Genomic DNA, 19,255 nt, shown 5'->3' on the forward strand with positions numbered 1-19,255 from the left:
TCTGTTCTGATTGTGAAGAGACCTCTGGTGGCATGTCTTGTGGGTTATGCATGGGTGTCTGAGCTGTGTGCCAGTAATTCAAACAGACAGCTCAGTACATTCAGCTTGTCAACACTTTTGACAAAAACAAGTAGTGATGAAGTCAATCTCTCTTCCACTTTGAGCCAGGAGAGATTGACATGCATACCATTTATATTAGCTCCCCGTGTACTTTTAAAGGCCAGCTGTGCTGCCCTGTTCTGTGCCAATTGTAATTTTCCTAAGTCCCTCTTTGTGGCACCTGACCACACGACCAGACAGTAGTCCAGGTGAAACAAAGCTAGGGCCTGTAGGACCTGCCTTGTTGATAGTGTTGTTAAGAAGGCAGAGCAGTGCTTATTATGGACAGACTTCTCCCCCATCTTAGCTACTGTTGACAGTTTACAATCCAGGGTTACTCCAAGCAGTTAAGTCACCTCAACATGCTCAATTTCCACATTATTCATTACGAGATTTAGTTAAGGTTTAGGGTTTAGTGAATGATTTTTCCCAAATACAATGCTCTTAGTTTTGGAAATATTAAGGACAAATGTATTCTTTGCCATCCATTCTGAAACGAACTGCAGCTCTTTGTTAAGTGTTGCAGTCATTTCAGTCGCTGTAGTAGCTGACATGTATTGTGTTGAGTCATCCATATACATAGACACACTGGCTTTACTCAAAGCCTGTGGCAGGTCGTTAGTAAAGATTGAAATAAGTAAGGGGCCTAAGCAGCTGCCCTGGGGTATTCCTTATTCTACCTGGATTATGTTGGACTCTTCCATTTAAGAAAACCCTCTGTGTGTTGTTAGACACGTAACTCTTTATCCACAATATAGCAGGGGCAGTAAAGCCAAAACACATATGTTCTTCCAGCAGAAGACTCTGATTGATAATGTCAAAAGCTGCACTGAAGTCTGACAAAACAGCCCCCCACAATCTTTATATCATCAATTTCTCTAAGCCAATCATCAGTCAAATGCTTGTTAAATGTCCTTCCCTATAAGCGTTATGAGGTGTGTTCAGTGAAAGTTTGCAGTAATCGTGGCTGAAAAATATTAGCCTGCAATACAGGTTTGGGTGAAGAAACATACCAAGTGTACAAAGATATTGAAACCTTTCAATATGCTGATGTAAGAAGGGCTTTAGAAATACATTTGATTTGATTTGATTTCAAGCGTGTACATTTTTTAATTGCCAAATGAAGAAATAATAAAATATTAAAGACAATAAATAACCAAAATAGGTAACCATCAGTTTCACCAAAATGTTTGTTTAATCAAGAATGTTTTATAGTTAAAACAAAAAAAGAAGGCCCTCAATCTCATCAAATGTAATGTTCTGTCTCCTCTCTCTCTCTCTCTTCTCAGAGGGCCTGAGTTGAACTTGATTGCCCCCTGCACCTAGCCTTGGATCCTGTTACATAGAGAGCTGCCGAACACATTTACCAACACGCTGTAACATACACTCTGCAGTATGTTCAAGTACACCCCTCCTTGGCAGGTGCTGTGTAGCAGCATGGAGCATGAGACCAAGGTAAGACAACCCTTACCACAAACACAAAAGACAAAATGACCGTTGTGGTTGAAACAAAAGAAAATCCTGATTGCAGGCTACCAATTTGTTTTGCCTTGACATCATTCTAGATGTTGCCTCATTTACCAACAATCAACAGTTTTGGTTCTTCATTGTTTGAGTTTTTTGCACCACCACCATTACAGCCTAGAATATTATCATGTTGTCCATGCTTTTGTGCAAAAACTACGCCGATCATCATTGACTTAAAAGCAATTTTGGACAAATACATCTCAATAGTGCCCACTTTAATATCTGTCACATGTTACATCTGTCACGCATTTGATTCCTAGAAGTTCAGTCATAGGAATATAAAGTAGATATGCCTCTACAATCACAAACATGTATTTTCATTAGTAAGCTAAAATGAGATCCATAGGTCTTCATTCAGAGTGATAAAGTTGATTGAAATACTGTAATGATTAGTGTACATTCACATGCCAGCCACTAGAGAGCAGTAAACATATTCTCAGTCTGAACATCCCCATTTCTCCAAACTGCTCTGAATCTGATTCTAAATGGAAAGTCCTCTACTACCTACTTTGGCTTGGGCCCAAAAATGTTATCTTATTTTGGCCGTGTCTTAAAACTTTGAAGTAGTTTAATTTCCTCAATAAACACTGATTTATCATTGATTTATCTGAACTGGTCAGGTGAATGAATTATTTAGGGGATGTCTCCCACCTCTCTGGTTGTTCATATCAATGGCTGAATGAAGGTGGTTATAAGAAACAATTGATCAGTATCTATTGTACTACCTGGGTTTAATCACATAAACCATAAAATACATTTTCTTTAAGTGGCGAAAAAACTATAGCAATCAGAAGTGGCATGGAGGTATAGAAAGGTACATTTGAAAAGGTGTATGTTTTTTTTGTCTTACAAGTCAATCACAAGTTTCTTTCCCTTAAGCTTTCTGAACTACTGCAGACCTGGCCCTGCCTGATGTCATGTCCAGCCCCTGTTGAAGTGTTAGTGTCTCTTGACAAGAGTTCGTGGCAAGACTGATAATGATGATGCCTCAGTATTTGTAAACTGTGTTCTTTTCTGTTCTTGCTTCCTTGTGAGACTGGTGATAGTTAAAGGGAATGGATACGTTTCCATAACACCGCATATCAAGTCATACCAGTGGTCATGAAGGGAAGGAGAAGCTTCTGTTGAAAGCACTCAACAGGAAATTACCTTACTCATTCGCTCTGGTCAGGGTTCTCCAACTCCAGTCCTGGAGAGTTGCTGGGTGAGCAGGCTTTAGTTTCAGTCTAGCACTAATTCACCTGTTTCATATGATCAACTAATCATGGTCTTCAGTTTGGACCACAGGTCATTTATTCAGATGTGTTGATGCTGGGATGGAACAAAAGCCTGCACACCCAGCAGCTCTCCAGGAGTTATGGAGACTACAGGAGGTTAGGGTTGCTTCTCTTAAAGAGGTTGTCTGAGGTGGGAGGGAGGACTCAGAGACCTTACCAGAATATTCTGTTTTCTCACACACAACAAAACCACTCTAGGGGCTCTATTCCATCCTTATGCGTTAGCGCAGACTGCAGTTACGGTAAATGCTGGAGATGCCTGATCAATAGGAAATGACCTTTACATATCTAGCGTGTTATCTGTAACACTTCAGCGATAGAGATTGAATGGAGCCCCTACTTTACTTTATTTGAGTACACAATTGTTTATAATAAGAGGGATCTCGGTTATCTTGATTGATGATTGGCCTTGGAGAGGTTTAAAGGTTTCTCTCCTACCTCCAGTTATTGATGTAGCGGTCTGTCAGTCTCATGTAATTTTCCCTCTTCTGTGAGAGGGTGGGACTCCAGTAGTTTACATGACATTGGCTGAACTTTGCCTGTGCTGTAAGGTGCTCAAGAGACCGTAATATATATATAGAGTGAGAGCGATAGATAGAAAGTGGGAGACAAGACATCAGACAGAGAAGAAAAACTGTTTGTCTTGGTCGCTGTATACCGCTTATGGTAGGATTCATTACTTATTTTTTCTAAAATTATGTACTGTACAGTTTTCAGGTCAAATTCAATGTATTTCAACAGCATTATCACTACTTACAATACAGATATAGGATGTTAATTTGATCACCCTGTTGCATAACTTGCCTTCAATACAGGACATTTTACACTTAGTGTATCTGAGGTTTTCAAAGGTTTTGAAGTTTTCAGACTTGATTTTCCCTTATGAAAAATGTATCAACCCCTAGTAAAAGTGTCCATTAATTATAATCCACATTATTATTTACATTTCCTGTTGTTGCAGGATTATTTTCCTGCTGTAGCAAACTGGCTCAAATTAAGATCCTATATTTGTATTTTTCCATACACTTTTATTGTGGTGGCACCTTGTATGCCCCTGTCTCTGTAGCGACACAACCTATACACACTCCAGTACATTGTTCCTTTACTAAATGTTTTTTGAATACTAGAGCTTTAATGAGAAGTTAGCATGGATGTCCTTCCAAGACACATTAACTGGTTTGACATCTGCATGGTCAATAGACATAAGCTGTAGTAGCAGTAAGTGGGTAAAATGACCCATGCGCTGTGATAATTGTGTTGTTTGCTCTATGACCTGAAAATTCATATGCCTTCCGACCGTGATATATAGGCCTAAAGGCCGAGACAACAAGAAGACACAGTGGCAGAATAAATTCAACCACACCTTCCTTTTATCATAAAACCTGTCCAGTGAAGTCCAGAAAGCATATTGTATGTACAGTAACAGACAGTTACATGACCTACAGCAGGGTCAAGCAAGTTAATGTTTCCTACATTTTCGGATCACTAAACAGCTATTGATTTAGAACCATAGAGAGTTACCCCAAGTCGCAAAGAAAACAGGAGCTGCCTCCACTATTCCAGCACCATTTCAACTTCAACATTTCAACATCATCAAATCACCTCTGCTTAGTCTAATGGAGTGACAACTAAAAGATACCCCAAAAAGTCTAGTCCAATCAACGTAAGCTAATATGATGTGGCTGTCCATGGTTCGGATTTCTGTGCGCTTGTGTATGTGTGTGCGCATACGTGCAAGTAGAAAAACATGTTGACTCATCCTACTTGTAGAGAAACGCCAATACCATCCTCCTTTATTTCATGTTGACGAAGCTGTCTATCACTCTGTCATACATTAAGCACTTTTATTTTTTGCTGTCCTAGGCTACCTGGCTAAAATGCTTGCTTGCTAGCCTAACTTACATTCATTGGCAAAGTTAGCTAGTTAACATTAGCCTTCTACATCTAGCTACATTTTTAACTTCCATCCTCTCAGGCCAGGGGAACAAAAATGTATGAATTAATGGTTGGATCAGAGAATTAAGTAAAAGCACAAGTGCAAATCCCTATCTCCATCCACGACTAATTTAGGAAAGGGCCTATTTTAGCTAACTGGCTAGCCAGCCAGCGGAGGCCAACAACACAACGAGATGCAACAATTCAAGTTTTTCTGTCAATGATGTATGCTCCCAATGGAATTTGATAGGAGTGACGCCAAATCTAAGTTGGCTTCCCTTCAGTGGTATAAAGTACTTAAGTATTTGTGTTTTGGTATCTGTACTTTACTATTTATATTTTTGACAACTTTCACTTTTACTTCACTACATTTCTAAAAAGAATAATGTACTTTTTACTCCATACAGTTTCCCAGTTTAGTTTCACGCACTTATCAAGAAAACATCCCTACAGTACTACCTGATCTGGCGGATTCACTAAACAAAAACACTTAGTTCATAAATTATGTCTGAATGTTGGTGTGCCCCTGGCTATCTGTAAATTTAAAAAACAAGAAAATCGTGGTGTCTGGTTTGCTTAATATAAGGAATGTGAAATTATTTATACTTTTACTTTTGATACTTAAGTATATTTGAGCAATTACATTTACTTTTGATACTTAAGTATATTTAAAACCAGATACTTTTAGACTTTTACTCAAATAGCATTTTACTGGGTGACTTTTACTTTTACTTTAGTCATTTTCTATTAAGGTATCTTTACTTTTATTCAAGTATGACAATTGAATACTTTTTCCATCACTGCGTTCCCTTGACAGTTTTTTTTTTTGTTGGTGAGCCAGGACCATTCACAGTTGAGCTTGCTCAGTTTAGCTCAATGCTGGTTGGCACATTTGTATACTTTTTTTGCTTAATGCTTGCGGGCTTCCCTTGCCTGTCATACTCGTTTGGACCAGACAGCATCAGATAGATGGCCAACACATAGAGAGACGGAGGGGCGCTGTTTCGCTCGCTCTGTTGCTTTCTCCTGTGAGATACATTCAGCCTCTTGCGAATTGAAGGAAAATGATAAAACATATATACATTTTTTTGTCCGTTTTTTGGGGAAGCCTGACTTCCCATGGCATCCATGAATACACACCACTGCTGCAGGGTATGACAACGTTTCTTTTAGTATTTCTTTTGGACAGTCATTGAGTAAATGTATCAGAATTGAATAAGTCTAAAGGTTATAATAGGGACGAATCTGTGGTGAAATCGTCATTGCCCTTTTATACTTTTATACTTGTATTATCTTGAGTCTTTACAACTTTACAACTTGACTTTGGCCTTAGCTAATCCATGTCACAATGGGGTAATTTGTTGACAGGGTAATGGGGTCATTTGTTGACAGGGACTAATGTAAGTTTGTGTGCGGGCGCGCGCACGCACGCACACACACACACACACACACACACACACACACACACACACACACACACACACACACACACACACACACACACACACACACACACACACACACACACACACACACACACACACACACACACACACACACACACACACACAGTGCCTTCAGAAAGTATTCATACCCCTTGACTTATTCCACATTTTGTTGTGTTACAGTCCGAATTCAAAATTGATTAAATAGATTTTCTGACCCATCTACAAACAATACCCCATAATGAAAACATGTAAACAATCTATTGAAAATGAAATACAGAAATATGTAATTGACATAAGTATTCACACCCCTGAGTCAATACATTATAATCACCTTTGGCAGCGATTACAGCTGTAAGTCTTTCTGTGTAAGTCTCTAAGAGTTTTGCACACCTGGATTGTACAATATTTACACATTATTCTATTAACAATTCTTCAAGCTCTGTCAGATTGGTTAATGCAAGACAACCATTTTCAAGTCTTGCCATAGATTTTCAAGCCGATTTAAGACAACACTGTAACTAGACCACTTGGGTCATTTTGGTAGCATCTTCAGTGCATATTTGGCCTTGTGATTTAGGTTATTGTCCTGCTGAAAGGTGAATTAATCTCCCAGTATCTGGTGGAAAGCAGACTAAACCAGGTCTTCATGTAGGGTTTTGCCTGTGCTTAGCTCCATTCGGTTGATTTTTTTATCCCAAAAAACTCCTCTGTCCTTAACGATTACAAGAATACCCATAACCAATGTTCACTCTAAGCTGCGAACATGCACTGGCCTGCAGCTCCCCTCAGACTGCTGTGCAGAGGAAATATCAGCCCGCGCAGAGAAGCAAGAGATTGAACTTCACTCAACTTTCTAGAGTTTTCCCCTTTAATTAACACTATCAATGTTTCGCTCTACTGTGCTCAAATCAACGCAATATTAACCAATGTGACATACCGAACAAAATTATCTATGCAAGAGACTTAGTATGCAAAACTAACTGTGCAAGAGTTGCATTGGAGTAGGATTCTATTGCATTGACAGGCATGACTCAATTCCATACTCTACACAGACCAATGAAAAATAACCAATCAGAGCTGCAGTAGGCCTATATGCAAATAGCCATGGCCATATATGGATCTGTTCCCTTCACTTTGAAATGTTTTGTGTTAATAGCATGAGTGGTCGCATGTAGATGTACTTGTTTTGGTGTCAAAACGAGAAATGCATGTAGCCACCTTTGATCATATTCTTTGCTAGTTAGTGAGTTATTAGCCATGTTTTAGCTAATTTCTTGTCAACAATGAGGGTGGTTGCTTCCTCTAAGGGCACAAAATGTCTGCATTTTTAGCCATCTTTGAAAAGCAAGTCAGGTAAAGAGCTTTTTTATGTCTTAAAGTGTTGTATTTTGAGATGTATTGAATAAGCTAAGTGTAACCGTATAATTTTAAACCGTCCCCTCGCCCATACCCGGGCGCGAACCAGGGACCTTCTGCACACATCGACAACAGTCACCCTTGAAGCATTGTTACCCATCGCTCCACAAAAGCCGCGGCCCTTGCAGAGCAAGGAGAACTACTACTTCAAGGTCTCAGAGCAAGTGACGTAACCGATTGAAACGCTATTTAGCGCACACCGCTAACTAAGCTAGCCGTTTCACATCCGTTACACTCTTCCTCCTTTTTCCGCAGCAACCAGTAATCCGGGTCAACAGCATCAATCTAACAGTTTTAACTTTACGTCCGTCTCCTCGCCCATACCCGGGCGCGAACCAGGGACCCTCTGCACACATCAACAACAGTCACCCACGAAGCATCGTTACCCATCGCTCCACAAAAGCCGCGGCCCTTGCAGAGCAAGGGGAACTACTACTTCAAGGTCTCAGAGCAAGTGACGTAACCGATTGAAACGCTATTTAGCGCACACCGCTAACTAAGCTAGCTGTTTCACATCCGTTACATAAGTAGACAATAGGCAGAGGGTAACATACAGTGGGGCAGCCACCAATTGTGCAAGTTCTCCCAATTAAAAATATGAGAGAGGCCTGTAATTTTCATCATAGGTACACTTCAACTATGACAGACAAAATGAGGAAAAAAATATCCACAAAATCACATTGTAGGATTTTTAATGAATTGAAGGAACATTGCCCATAACATGATGCAGTCACCACTATGCTTGAAAATATGGAGAGTGGTAATTCAGTAATGTGTTGTATTAGATTTGCCCCAAACATAATACTTTGTATTCAGGACAAAAAGTTAATTAAAGTTAATGGTCCCTAGCTGTGTGTTGCCGCTTTCCATGTTGTCTGTAGCTTGTGAGGTATGGAAACACTTTGTTGCTTTTATGAATTTTGTCTTGCTGCTTTTTGTTCTATGTTGCTCTGTCTGTATGCTATGTCTTGCTTGTCCTATGTTGCTATGTCTATGGTGCTATTGTCTATATTCTAATTGTTTTTAATAACCTGCCCAGGGACTGTGGTTGAAAATTAGCCGGCTGGCTAAAACCGGCACTTTTACTGAAACGTTGATTAATGTGCACTGTCCCTGTAAAAATAAAATAACCTAAACTAAACTAAACTAAAATTGCTTTGCCATTTTTTTGCAGTATTACTTTAGTGCCCACTTCAGCAATTTTTGCAATTCGTTCCAATCACAGGCAGCAGAGAACTGGAACGAAAGGCGGCCAAATGAGGTGTTGGCTTTAGGGATGATCAGTGAGATACACCTGCTGGAGCGCGTGCTACGGGTGGGTGTTGCCATCGTGACCAGTGAACTGAGATAAGGTGGAGCTTTACCTAGCATGGACTTGTAGATGACCTGGAGCCAGTGGGTCTGGCGACGAATATGTAGCGAGGGCCAGCCGACTAGAGCATACAGGTCGCAGTGGTGGTATAAGGTGCTTTAGTAACAAAACGGATGGCACTGTGATAAACTGCATCCAGTTTGCTGAGTAGAGTGTTGGAAGCTATTTTGTAGATGACATCGCCGAAGTCGAGGATCGGTAGGATAGTCAGTTTTACTAGGGTAAGTTTTGCAGCGTGAGTGAAGGAGGCTTTGTTGCGGAATAGAAAGCCGACTCTAGATTTGATTTTAGATTGAAGATGTTTGATATGAGTCTGGAAGGAGAGTTTACAGTCTAGCCAGACACCTAGGTACTTATAGATGTCCACATATTCTAGGTCGGAACCATCCAGGGTGGTGATAGCGAACGGTTGAAAAGCATGCATTTGCATATATATATAAGGGGTACCGGTACAGAGTCAATGTGCGGGGGGCACAGGTTAGTCGAGGTAATTGAGGAAATATGAACATGTAGGTAGAGGTAAAGTGACAATGCATGGATAATAAACAGAGTAGCAGTAACTGTTTAAAGTGACCATTGGCCTTATGGTGAAGTCTCCGGCAACTGAATTAGGAAGGACGCCTGTACGTTTGTAGTGTCTTGGTGTATTTATACACCATCCAAAGTGTAATTAATATAGTATTATTATTATTAATTAATAGTCCATGCAACTTATTATATGAACTGAACTTATTTAGGCTTGCCGTAACAAAGGGGTTGAATTCTTATTGACTCAAGACATTTCAGCTTTTCATTTTTTATTAATTTGTAAAACTTTCAAGAAACATAATTCCACTTTGAAATTATGTGGTATAGTGTGTAGGCCATTGACAAAAAAATATCAATTTATTCCATTTCATATTCAGGCTGTAACATGACAAAATGTGGAAAAAGTCAAGAGGTGTGAATACATTCTGAAGGCACTGTGCCTTTTTCCACATTTTGTCATGTTACAGCCTGAATATGAAATGGAATACATTGATATTTGTGTTACTATATTTGAGAACTTTTTGGGGACCAACAATTGATTCCCATTCAAAAACCTACATTCCCTAACCCTAACCCTAAACCATAACCCCAAACCTAACCTTAACTCCAAACCCTAACGTTAACCCCTAACCCTAATTCTAACCCTAACCCCTAAACCTAATTCTAACTCCTAATCCTAAAATAACTTATTTTTTAAATTTCTTTTTTTACAAATGACGTCCGGCAAATTGTCCTCACTTCTCCGAATTTTTGTTGGTTTACTATTCTTGTGATGACTTCTGGTACTCACAAGTACAGTAGAGTAAAACATACACACAGACACACACACACGTACCAGTGTGAGGCAATACATTAGTGGGGGGCGAGGAGACTTGTGTATCTCGTCCCCCACAGATCGCTCCTCTCCTCTCTCAGCCAATGAGCAAAGGACAAAGGAGCCGATTCCAGGAAGTATCACTAAAATGAGCTTATCAGGGGTACACAGTCCACTGTTACACACGTGGTCACACACATACTTAAGGCTGCCTTAGAGCTCTTGGGACAGTACATAATGCACTGACAAGCAGTTACATATTTAGGTTATCTTAGCAGTTACCACCACTCACAAAACTTTATCGCTCTACTTTTCAGACTGTCTAATGTACCCATAAAGTTATGTTAAAATTTAAAATGGCCGTATATTTGCTGAAGAGCGTATTCTGGATTGAGCCAAAAGTCTTGGAATCTCAGTGAAGGTTTGGACTTGGTTTACTCCTGAAAGGCCAATTTGTCTAGTATTGTGCACCTGACATGATTGGTTACAGTAAATGCATATGTGTGCATATCCCCCACACTGGCCTATTTTTTACCTCGAGGACCCCACACCGGACCATTTTTTCCCTTGATGCCCCAATTATTAGCCAGATAATTATCATTTTGCAAAGAAAAAAATAAGACAGATAGGCCACTAGGTTACAATTGGACCAGCCTATCAGGCATTTTAACATAAGTCATAATCATTTTCACATAAGTCTTTGCTAGGTAAAGCTCCACCTTCTCAGCTCACTGGTCACCATAGCAACACCCAACCGTAGCATGCGCTCCAGCAGGTATATTTCACTAGTCATCCCCAAAGCCAACAGCTCCTTTGGCCGCCTTTCCTTCTAGTTCTCTGCTGTCTATGACTGGAACAAATTGCAAAAATCACTGAAGTTGGAAACTTATATCTCCCTCACTAACTAAGTGTCAGCTGTCAGAGCAGGTTACCGATCACAGCCCATCTGTAAATAGCCCATCCAACCAACTACCTATCTCATCCCCATATTTGTTTTTCTGCTCTTCTGCACACCAGTATTTCTACTTGCACATCCTCATCTGCACATATCACTCCAGTGTAAATTGCAATTACTTCGCCACTATTGGCCTATTTATTGCCTTACCTACAGATTTTTCTATTGTGTTAATGACTGTACGTTTGTATGTGTAACTCTGTTGTTGTTTTTGTCACACTGCTTTGCTTTATCTTGGCCAGGTCTCAGTTGTAAATGAAAACTTGCTCTCAACTGGCCTACCTGGTTAAATAAAGGTGAAATTTAAAAATAATAATAATAAATAAATAATGCCAGATGACCAGTCTGCCCCTGATGAGAATGGTGAAATGTCTATTTAAATGACAGAATTTTGAACAGAGTGGAAGTTTCCAGGGGTTATAGAGTTGACTCATTAGCCAACATGCTTGCATAGCAGTCAGCATGGTATGCTATGCCATTGTGCCAAAAGTGTGTGACATTAAAATGATTGACAATTCAACCCGCCATTGCGTCCAGCTTCCAGTGTAGTGAGTATTTTTATACAGCTGTTAAATGAAGAAGGTATCTGTTTTCATTCCCAGGGAGTATCTAATATCGTGCTCTAGTACCAGTACTCCCACCTCCAGATGTGTGAGAAAGGGGTGAACACATCCCTCTCTCATTCCCTCATCATGTTTCTACACATATCCTCTGACTAACTAGGCAATTTGAAAGAGAATTGGAGCCTAACACTCTAGGTACATCGTATAGATGGCTGTAAATTCAGATTAAACCATTGCTTGAGGAAATTTAAAAACTGCTTTTTGAGAAAGCCTTTTTTAGTTGAACTTTAACCACAATTTGCATCATCATTGAGTGCATATTTGACTTGACTGTGGTTTCCTGAAACTCTCCATAAGTAAAAGGTCATATAAAATCTCAACTGTAACATCAAAAGTATAAATATCTGATTAAGTTTAGGCACAGACTGTAGCAGAATGGTTTTATAGATCTTCACAGCAATAGATCTGGTAATCTTCCATACAGAAACTGGATGATGTCACATGTTTTGCAGGTATGCTGTAAAATGCATGGGAAATTGAGACATTGACTTCTCGATTCACACTGAAAACCCCTGAGGTTAATACAGATTCAATACCTGACTCTGGTTTCATTGATCAATTAAATCTGACCTGACTGCAGTCTTTTGTTACCAACTTAATATTTCTTACCTTCTTGACAAACACAAAAATCTGTATATTTGCGACCATCTCACACATTGGATTGCTCTACATTGTACCAGTTTGAACATAAGGAGTTCTCATTTCATGACCTCTCTCCTTATCAGCTTGGTTTACTGTAAGGGTGGTGTCTCACTATCATGAGGTGGTAGGCATTGCATTTAAGCTATAAATGTTGACAATGATAGTGGCATTCCACAGCAAATCTCACACAAGTTTTTATTTCCCCTTTAAACAAATTCCTGTGAACCATAAAATGTTGAAAAGTGCTATGCAAGTCATTTCATTTTGGTGCACAATCTGTATTCTGTAGATATCTGGGAAGTGGGAATGACAGCCTTTGTCGTTGTATGCAAAAACGTAACAATTAAAAAAATGTCTTTATGTTTAATTGTTAGAACTATCAGGACAGAGGTAGCCTTGTTTAATTGGTTAATACTGACAGGATACAGTTTCCTGTTGATTATTCAACTGTTTTGATCCATTTCCTTATTTCTTCTTTTGGTTTCAGAGACTCTCAGTTGCTGCATCTGATGAATACCAGGATGTGTTGACCCAGAATGAGGGAGACCTGATAGGGTGCCACTCTCTCCTGCTTAGTGCCTCAGAAATCTCACTGTCTACACAGAAGACACGGCAACCCAAGGAACCACGGACAGCATACCCAGAAAGTGGCTGCTGCAGCCCATGTCACCTAAATAGGAGCAGGCAACAGATCTTCGCACCATGCTCAGCCCCACCACGGACGAGCCCTTCAGCCTGGACCGGAGCTGGACCTACAACAGGAATGGCAACTCTTCTGCTTTCAGTTTCGACAGCATCTCCGTAAACCACACCCGGTCCACAGTTGTCGTATCTTCCCAGCAAAAAGAGGTGCAGGCCAGGCAGGTGGTGGTGTCGGAGGAAAACTGCGGCATCACCAGCGAAGACTGGCAAGCCAGCAGCTCTAGCAGTCCCAGCAGCACGGGCTCCTACTGCGGGTTCTACTCGTTCGTGGACAATCCTGCAAGCCCCGAGGCAGAGCTGAATGAAGCCTGGACGGTGTCCCCGGAAAGGCAAGCCACCCTGAAAGAAGAGCGCAGCTTCAAACTGCAGACATATGTTGGTGGGAAGAAGCCAGGGAGTCTGTTCAAGGAGGACAAGGACTCCCGCTACCAGGTGGAAACAGACAACGGTGCCCAATTGAAGGCAGAGGAGGAGGAGAAGAAACTTAGGAAGGAGATCATGCATGGTCATGCCCCCCCAAAAACTGCCACCTACGGGGAACAGTGGAGTGCACTGAGCTTGTCACCCAACAAGCTGCTGGAAGGGTTCAGCTTGTGCTATGGTCCAACCAGTAGTAAATCTGAGCCCACACCAGCAGCCGAGGCTGGTACCATCGACAATGAGCAGATAAACTTCAGCGCAGCGCGGGAGCAGTTCATAAAGATGGAACAGTCCAGGCTAAACCCCTTTCTGCAGAGTCCCAGCTCTCTAAAACCACAAGGAAGACGGTGGCAGTCAGAAGCCAGCTTGTTATCACCAAAGAGTGCAAAAAAAGAAGACCACTCTACAGTATGGTTGAACCAAAGTCCGACCCCAGTGAAACAGCAGGATGAAGGGGAAGTCGTCACTGCCGGAAAGGTGACAATGTACCGCACAGAGGAGAAGGTAACCAAGAGCCAGGGTAGTCTGCTTTATGACCTTGACTCTGGACTGGAGGATCTATCGGGGGACCCCAGTGTTGGCTACACAAGTGATGTAAGCATATCCAATGACAACTCTCAACCAGAAAGCAAGGCCACCCAATCGGTAAGTGGTCACAGAGAGACGCCCATTGAGAGGGAGATTCGTATCACTCAGGAGAGAGAGGAGAGCCTTCGGAAATTGCGGGGAATTAAGCACACCGATGTCCAGGAGATGGTGGAGATCAAGACTAAGTATCTGCTCTCCCAGCCTGCACCACCACGTGCACCTGTCAGGTCCAAAGAGAATAATCGGGTGAGCTTCTTCATCCAGCGCGAGATTGAAAAGGACAGCCAGAGGGAAGTGGACCTGATGCACCAGGAGAGAGTCCCAAGTCTGTATGACAGGGGAACTCTGCAGGAACTGGAGGATAGGAAGAAGATCTTTGAGCTGCCAGACCAACCTGGAGCCAAGGAGAAGAGGAAAAGGGCTTGGTCTTCACCCAGGGTCAATGTGAGGAGTAGCAGCTCAGATAGGGAAGGCTTCCCTTCCACTTGCTTCCCTAACCAGCACTCAGAAGAGACAGAGTTGTACATCAGCCACATGAACACCGCTCCAAGTGTCAATACCACCAGCAAAGGCTGGGGTTCAGATTCCCAAGACTTCACCAGAATACTGCCAAGTGGCCTCCCAGAGGAGAGTGTTACATTGAAAGGCCATGAGACCACAAAGGCGGCAAGCTCTAAAGTCACAATAGTGGTGAAGATGACAAGTACTAGCGAAATAGTAAATGACCCATCGTGGTTAGAGCGAAGAAAGGAGCCAGTTCCAGCCAAAAGCTCCTCAGCTAAAGAAGCCTCCTTTTCGTACTCTCCGTCCTCCCCTACACCCACTGCTTCTGCAGTTCAGGGGTCTGAGCCGAATCATAAGCTTTCTCAAACCTGGAGGGCGCACCTGAATTCTGGTAGCCCAAGACCTCAAAGACCAAATGCTCCAGATGTCATCCAGAAGGAGATTGAGCAGGATCTAAAACGCGAGCAGGAGCACCGGGAACTCCGGGAATCCTGTGGCCTGTCCACCTCTATGGAAGGAAACCTGGACTGTGTAGGACGAGACGCTAAAGACACACATCAATCGCAAAGCCTGCAAAGGGTCATTGTGGAACAGGAAGACTCTGTCTTCTACGAGAGCCCTTCACTTCTTGTAGAGCAGACAAGCTTGACCAGACAGCCCTCTTCCTTTATCACTCCAGTATCAATGCTAGGTAGGTTGGTACATTAATCCATAGACAAATCTATACAATTACATAAAGTTACAAGACAATATAACACAGGAACAATGCATGATGGCAATATCTTATACATGTTTTTGGCTTGATTTAAGTAACTCTCTGCATGCATCATCTGTGACGTTGATGCATGCAGAGTGGATGTTGCATTAAAGTGTTGTTTACTGATGGTTTTCTTAGACTGGAGGAAATGACAAGCTTAATTAGAACCTGAACTTCGGTCATATATGGGGAGAGGAAGCAGAACTGTGTTACCAGCCATGATTAACCATTAACACAGAGCAAAACAGATCGCTGTGAGGGTGTTGAATAGTTTCTCCAGTTGGGTTTTTGGTGCTTTTCTTTAGAGTTAATGCACTGACATTTAGTGGTTAAGATCACTGTACAGTCACTCACATTATGGCAAGATAATATAAAATGTTTAGCCTACCAGTGTCCATTTTCATAGGGAGTCAGACAGGTGTACAATGTTAAAAATACAATTATCATTATGTAGTTTCATCAGGGGAGCAACTTTTTCTGGGGACCAAAGTTTCACCGCTGAGTTTCATGTTGCATTCAATTTACATTTCAAATGTAGTCTACCAATAACGCAATTACAAACATGTGTTAACTCTGTTTCTTTCATTATCCCCTCCCTTCCAGATAAAACAGACAGCGCAGCTCCCTTTTCCCCTTCCATTCGTCCCACTGCCCGACTTCCCTCCTTTTCCATAGTGACCGCCCAGCCATGGGGCTGTCCAAGGCCCACCTCCCCCATGAATAGCAGGGTTTCCCCCATGCTGCCTGCCAGCCCATGGGCAGAGACAGGTGGCTCCCCTGGGACACCCACACAAAAGGGCCTGACCGAGACATTGCTAGAGGATTTTGAGGAGAGGAGAGTCAAACTGAAGCTGGAAGAGAACGCTGTAAGTGAGAAAAGACTAGTTGGACACAGAGGGTGTTGTTGATATCTTTGGACACATTGAACATTCATTATAGACACACATAAGACAAAACCATTTAGGCACACAAGTTTAGAAAAAATACAGCAATGCAATACGCCTACAATAAAAAGCATACAGATAGTGATGGAGAAACCGAGTACATCTTATGAGTTGAGTCATCTCACAGGTTTTATATACCACAATGATAGCTGGTTGCTAATTTGGAAAATGCCTTTTGTGTTTCCTGCAGTATGCAGGAATTCAGTGCATTGATGATGTGAATAATGAGGTAAGTGGTTGATCCTCTCTCTGTTGATGTGCGTTTAATCATTGGTCATTTGTCTCAGAGAAGGACCTTTAGCACAGGTCCAATATGACATTGCTGCTATTTCCTCAATTTCAGGTCTTGGAGGCCACCCGGATCACCAGGCACAAAAACAAACGGGCACTGCGCTGGGAGGCTGGTGACTACACCAACGAGTACCAGTCCTCTCCCCTGGAGGGCATGGTGAGAGAGGGCAGAAAGGAGAAGAGATGAAAAACAGTCATCTTAGGGTTGTCCCATCTCAGCACATATTAATATACTCTCTGACTACACACTACCAAACCTGCTGGACATATTGATTGGTCCCCTTTGTGATAAACTCCTCATCCATCAACATCAGCCACCTACTAGAGCAGGTGACCTTCCACGATTTAAAAGAAAAAAGACAAGTGAACTGAGAAGAAAAATTCAATAAAGACAGGACAAGTTTTAAATGTCATCGGAGGTGGATTGCAAAGGAAGGGAATTTAAGAGGAGTTCTGTGCCTGCTAAGAATGCACATCAGCGTATGAGTTATTTTTAAGTCTGGCAGTCACTGGCTGCTAGGTAACTTTGATTAGGCCTATCCGCCTTCAAATGACTGCATAGAAAATCAATTACAGAGCTATTTTTGTCTTGTCAGTTGTGCTTTGCAAAGCAAAAACAAGCAAGAAACCATCATCAGATATCCATGATGTATGGTTATATGGTTCAAATTTCCAAACCAATGAAGCACTTGCAGTACCGTCTTCTAGAAATGTTGACATTTGTCTGATTATTATATTAATTAAGAGCTACAGCAGATAGCAGTATGTTTGTGTTCTTAATTTGACTTGAATGTGCTTTGACAGCAGAAATGAGTATAAAACTTCTGACCTAAACCGGTCAGGTCCTTATTGCCTTTCTTAGGGCTCGATTCAATCCGTATCACGTAAAATCTGCAGTGCAGCGTGATTGAAATTGAAAAGGCAATGTTAACGCAGTCAACTGCATTCACAGTAAATGCTGCACATGTCGGCTCAATCGGAAATGACGGTACCTTTACATTTTAATTGTGCCATCTTCTGTGACATGGATTGAATCGAGCCCTTGTGAGATATGTACAGTTAGAAAGATTTCTTGCTTACCAGTTGGCTACTGTAAATGACAAACAAGTTTGATCACACTCTAATCCTGACTGTTTGCAACATGACAAGACATGCTTTTTATATAGACTATTGTAAGAGATACTGCTGAAAATAGGCCAGGTAATGTAGATCTTATAAGAGATTCAACTCTGCTACATTTGGTGGCAATGGTGGGATCCACTACTTATACAAGCGGTGACGTCAAATCGGATGCAATGTGGAAGTTGATCAAATGATAGTGAATCTCAAACTATCAAATGGGGTAAAACGTCCCCATCTGCTGGGTAGACAATTGAACTGCTTGTAGGGGATTTGAGAGTGTCGCTGTAAAGTTAAAACATATTTAATCCCCATTTACACCTTGCATTAACATGATAGTCCAATTGTAGGAAAACATCTCGTCTGAAAAAAGTAGAGATGAGGTGTACTTCATGGGTTTGAAGGACAATGAAGTATCCCAATTTCACCCGCATTCATACATCAGTGTGCCAGTACCCTTAAGCTGTTGCAGTATAGGGAACTGCTAGGCCCCACACAAACCAAATCCCCCCCATGACCTTCCCCTCTAATTTGTTTGAGAAAGAGGAGAGATGACACAAGGAATTGAGGAGAGACTGCAGTCGATTTTATAAGCAAGTCAAGTCTAACGGATCTACAAGTCACCTTGCATCATAAATAACTTAATTGTTAACTAAATTGTTAACTAAATAACTAAATTGTTTTTTCAGTCGGTCATAATTTAGCTATGAAAAATCACAGTTTTGATGTTCTTGAACACAGCCAATAATTTAGTTTCTCATTCCAGCCGGGATTCAATCCGACCGTATATGGTCGATCGACAATGCACCTTTAAAAGGTAGATGCCGATTGAGTCATTGCAGCTTTGCCCGTGAATATTATCTCCACGAATGCAGGAACATTGCCTTTAAAAGCTGCAATGCCTCGAACCCACGATTGGATAGAATCCCGACCTCAAATGTTTGACAGCACTGGCAGAACGAATGTGATTGGTTGGATGAAAGCTCAGTGCGCAGAGCTAAGAGTGACAGGTTAGTAGATGGTTTAAAGGGAAGAGTCAAATAAAGAAAAGGCTCTCAGGGAGGTTGGAGGGTGCAAGGTCGGCAGTTTAAATACCATTGTGGCTTGTTTCCCTTAAAAATACTTAACTAATCACATTTCTAACCTACTGACATTGACAGCTTCATATGTGAAAAGAGGCACCCATCCTCATGCTGGCGCAGTGGACTAGGCACTGGGAAAGGGACCAGAAGGTCACAGGTCCTAATCTTGCCTCGCTTTCATAGATCAAATAAACGTGTTCTAAACTATTGTC

The 19,255-nt window shown here is 41.5% G+C and overlaps 1 protein-coding gene across 1 annotated transcript; it reads left to right on the forward strand.

Moving 5' to 3' along the window:
- The first annotated feature begins 3,411 nt into the window (after positions 1-3,411).
- LOC118397594 (mitotic interactor and substrate of PLK1-like) lies at positions 3,412-19,250 on the forward strand. The gene is made up of 5 exons (XM_035792524.2): positions 3,412-3,569; positions 13,124-15,541; positions 16,211-16,473; positions 16,742-16,780; positions 16,895-19,250. The coding sequence occupies exons 2-5, from the start codon at positions 13,339-13,341 to the stop codon at positions 17,027-17,029; spliced, it is 2,640 nt and encodes an 879-aa protein (XP_035648417.1). The 5' UTR covers positions 3,412-3,569; positions 13,124-13,338; the 3' UTR covers positions 17,030-19,250.
- Positions 19,251-19,255: the final 5 nt, after the last annotated feature.

Source organism: Oncorhynchus keta, chromosome 22, assembly GCF_023373465.1.
Source record: "Oncorhynchus keta strain PuntledgeMale-10-30-2019 chromosome 22, Oket_V2, whole genome shotgun sequence".
NCBI lineage: Eukaryota > Metazoa > Chordata > Actinopteri > Salmoniformes > Salmonidae > Oncorhynchus > Oncorhynchus keta.

What these genes read in the sequence shown, in the direction of transcription:
- LOC118397594 (XM_035792524.2), top strand. Translation starts at nt 13,339, where the DNA reads ATGCTCAGCCCCACCACGGACGAGCCCTTCAGCCTGGACCGGAGCTGG. An exon ending in CACTCCAGTATCAATGCTAG is followed by an intron (nt 15,542 to 16,210) that starts GTAGGTTGGTAC and finishes CCTCCCTTCCAG; the next exon opens with ATAAAACAGACAGCGCAGCT. An exon ending in TGAAGCTGGAAGAGAACGCT is followed by an intron (nt 16,474 to 16,741) that starts GTAAGTGAGAAA and finishes TGTTTCCTGCAG; the next exon opens with TATGCAGGAATTCAGTGCAT.